This window comes from Priapulus caudatus, unplaced genomic scaffold, assembly GCF_000485595.1.
Source record: "Priapulus caudatus unplaced genomic scaffold, Priapulus_caudatus-5.0.1 Scaffold1120, whole genome shotgun sequence".
In the NCBI taxonomy this organism is placed as follows: Eukaryota; Metazoa; Priapulida; class Priapulimorpha; order Priapulimorphida; family Priapulidae; genus Priapulus; species Priapulus caudatus.
In genome coordinates this window covers 65,073-67,234 of record NW_014578181.1, presented here as the reverse complement: position 1 = coordinate 67,234, position 2,162 = coordinate 65,073, and the positions used below count along the sequence as shown (strand labels likewise).

General features: G+C 42.2%; 1 protein-coding gene across 1 annotated transcript in view; it reads left to right on the top strand.

The window, feature by feature from the left end:
* Positions 1-286: 286 nt before the first annotated feature.
* The window catches only part of LOC106815462 (skin secretory protein xP2-like), a 19,380-nt gene continuing 17,504 nt past the window's right edge, over positions 287-2,162 (top strand). The window contains exons 1-3 of the mRNA XM_014819922.1: positions 287-394; positions 965-1,075; positions 1,780-1,978. Of these exons, the coding sequence (XP_014675408.1) occupies positions 287-394; positions 965-1,075; positions 1,780-1,978 (418 nt within the window). The remainder of the gene's footprint in view (positions 395-964; positions 1,076-1,779; positions 1,979-2,162) is intronic.

The following is a 2,162-nucleotide window of genomic DNA, read 5'->3' as shown; positions in this document are numbered from 1 at the left end:
CCCGAGGTAACTATCTGATATGGTTAGGGTTAGGGAGTAGGCGTAGGCGACTCCCTAGACTATCATTATATTACATATATGTGATCACAGGTACACTTATGTAGTGAACTCGTAAACTGGGTACATTTATGTATACATATATGTACCTCGGGACATATATGTATTACCCTATACGACAACGACCCCTTCAGTGTCAGTAATAACTACCGATGATTATGGATTTAACCACTTGGGACAATAATGTACATGAACGACAAAATATATTTCTTAACTTTGCTGGTCAGCCATGTTTATTCCAAGAGGGCGATCCCACAATGCAACTGTTGAACATGACAGTGAGAGCAGTCATCGTGTGATAGCAGAATACTACAGCGCCCCCTGCCTCTGGCCAGGGGTAGCGTTTGTGGGGGGGGGGGGTGTCCCACTTCCCAGAGCGTAAGTGGTAATGTCTCCACCTATGTCAGGGTTGGATGGGGTGTGCACCAGTGTTTGTAGGCGAGCGGTTTCGCGTTATACCGCCGGTTAAACCCCCCATATAATCCACTTGGCCTATTAAAAATTTTGCCTATCTTGCCTTTATATCAACAATATTTACCGATTTCCTTACTAGTTTTTACTTAGTGACTACTAAGAAGTAAATCATGTTCCAGCAATTCCTGTCAAGCGTTTATAAATGGCGCTCTCTGCCAAAGGCGTAGCCAGGAATTTAGATGGGGGGGGGGTCCTCGAGCGAGTAACAAGGGTGTCTGGTGGTCTGAACGGGTGGTCTGAAATATTTTTTTTGAGTTAAATGTAAAAATAGTGCATTGAAATCAATTTAGACGCTGTTTTGTTGACAATACTTTTTTTTTCTTTTGGATTTTGATTTTGATTGGGGGGGGGTCCTAGGGCCCCAGGACCTCTCTGTTACAACTGGTAACTGGTCAGTATGTGAGAGTATTTACTGTGTGTGTGTGTCTTGTAGCTGGTCAGCGAGAGAGATCGGCTGCAGGGAGAGTACAATAAAGCCGTACTCGCGCGCAGCAAGCTGGAAAGCCTCTGCCGCGAACTGCAGCGGCACAACAAGGTCGTCAAGGTCAGTGCTGCTCGCCGCACCGTGGCTCCATCTATACCGCTGCAATTGCGTTACGACAACGCTGCGCGTTGTTTGTTAATTCGCTCCTTAGTTTATGTTATTCTTTTTAGATCATCTGAATCAATTTACGTTGGTTAATTTTAATAACTGTCTCTAGTTATTATTATTGCTGATGTGACACCATGGAGGAGTTCGCCATCATTTCTATATATTTGTTTAGTCATTCATTTTTTTATTCATATATCTGATTATGACTATATCTTTATCTCTTAATCTTTATATCTTTATCTCTTAATCTTTATATCTTTATCTCTTATCTTTATATCTTTATCCTCTTATATCTACATGCTTCCATGCATTTATTTATTCCTGAAGGATGATTATGTAACTTATTAAGTTTTAAATTATTATTGCTAATATCATATAACAATAGTTTAGCATCATTTCTATTTATTTATTTATATATTCATTCATTAATTCACATATATATGTATTTGTTTATTTATTAATTATGTATTCATTCATATATATGTCGTTATTTCTACATGCTTCCATGCTTTTATTTATTCCTGACGGATGATAGCTAAACAGATTTATATTAGTTAATTTTAACAACTATTTTTACTCATTTTCACTGATATGATGCAATGGGAGTTGACCCAGCATTTCTTTTCATTTTTTTAAATGTTTTTTCTTTCCTGAAGGATGAGAGCCTCCAGCGCGCGAGAGAGGAGGAGGAGAAGCGCAAGGAGGTGACCTCCAAGTTCCAGACGACCTTGAACGAGGTGACGACACAGATGAAGGACAATCAGGAACGCAACGCCAGTTTGAAGACGGACAACGATGAGCTGGCCCAGCGACTCAAGTCACTCGTCGAGCAATATGAGAATAGAGAGGAGGTGGGTAGCAGAGGGAGGAGAGGGAGGAGGTGGGTAGCAGAGGGAGGAGGTGGGTAGCAGAGGGAGGAGAGGGAGGAGGTGGGTAGCAGAGGGAGGAGGTGGCGAGCAGAGGGAGGAGAGGGAGGAGGTGGGTAGCAGAGGGAGGAGGTGGAGAGCAGAGGGAGGAGAGGGAGGAGGTGGGTAGCAGA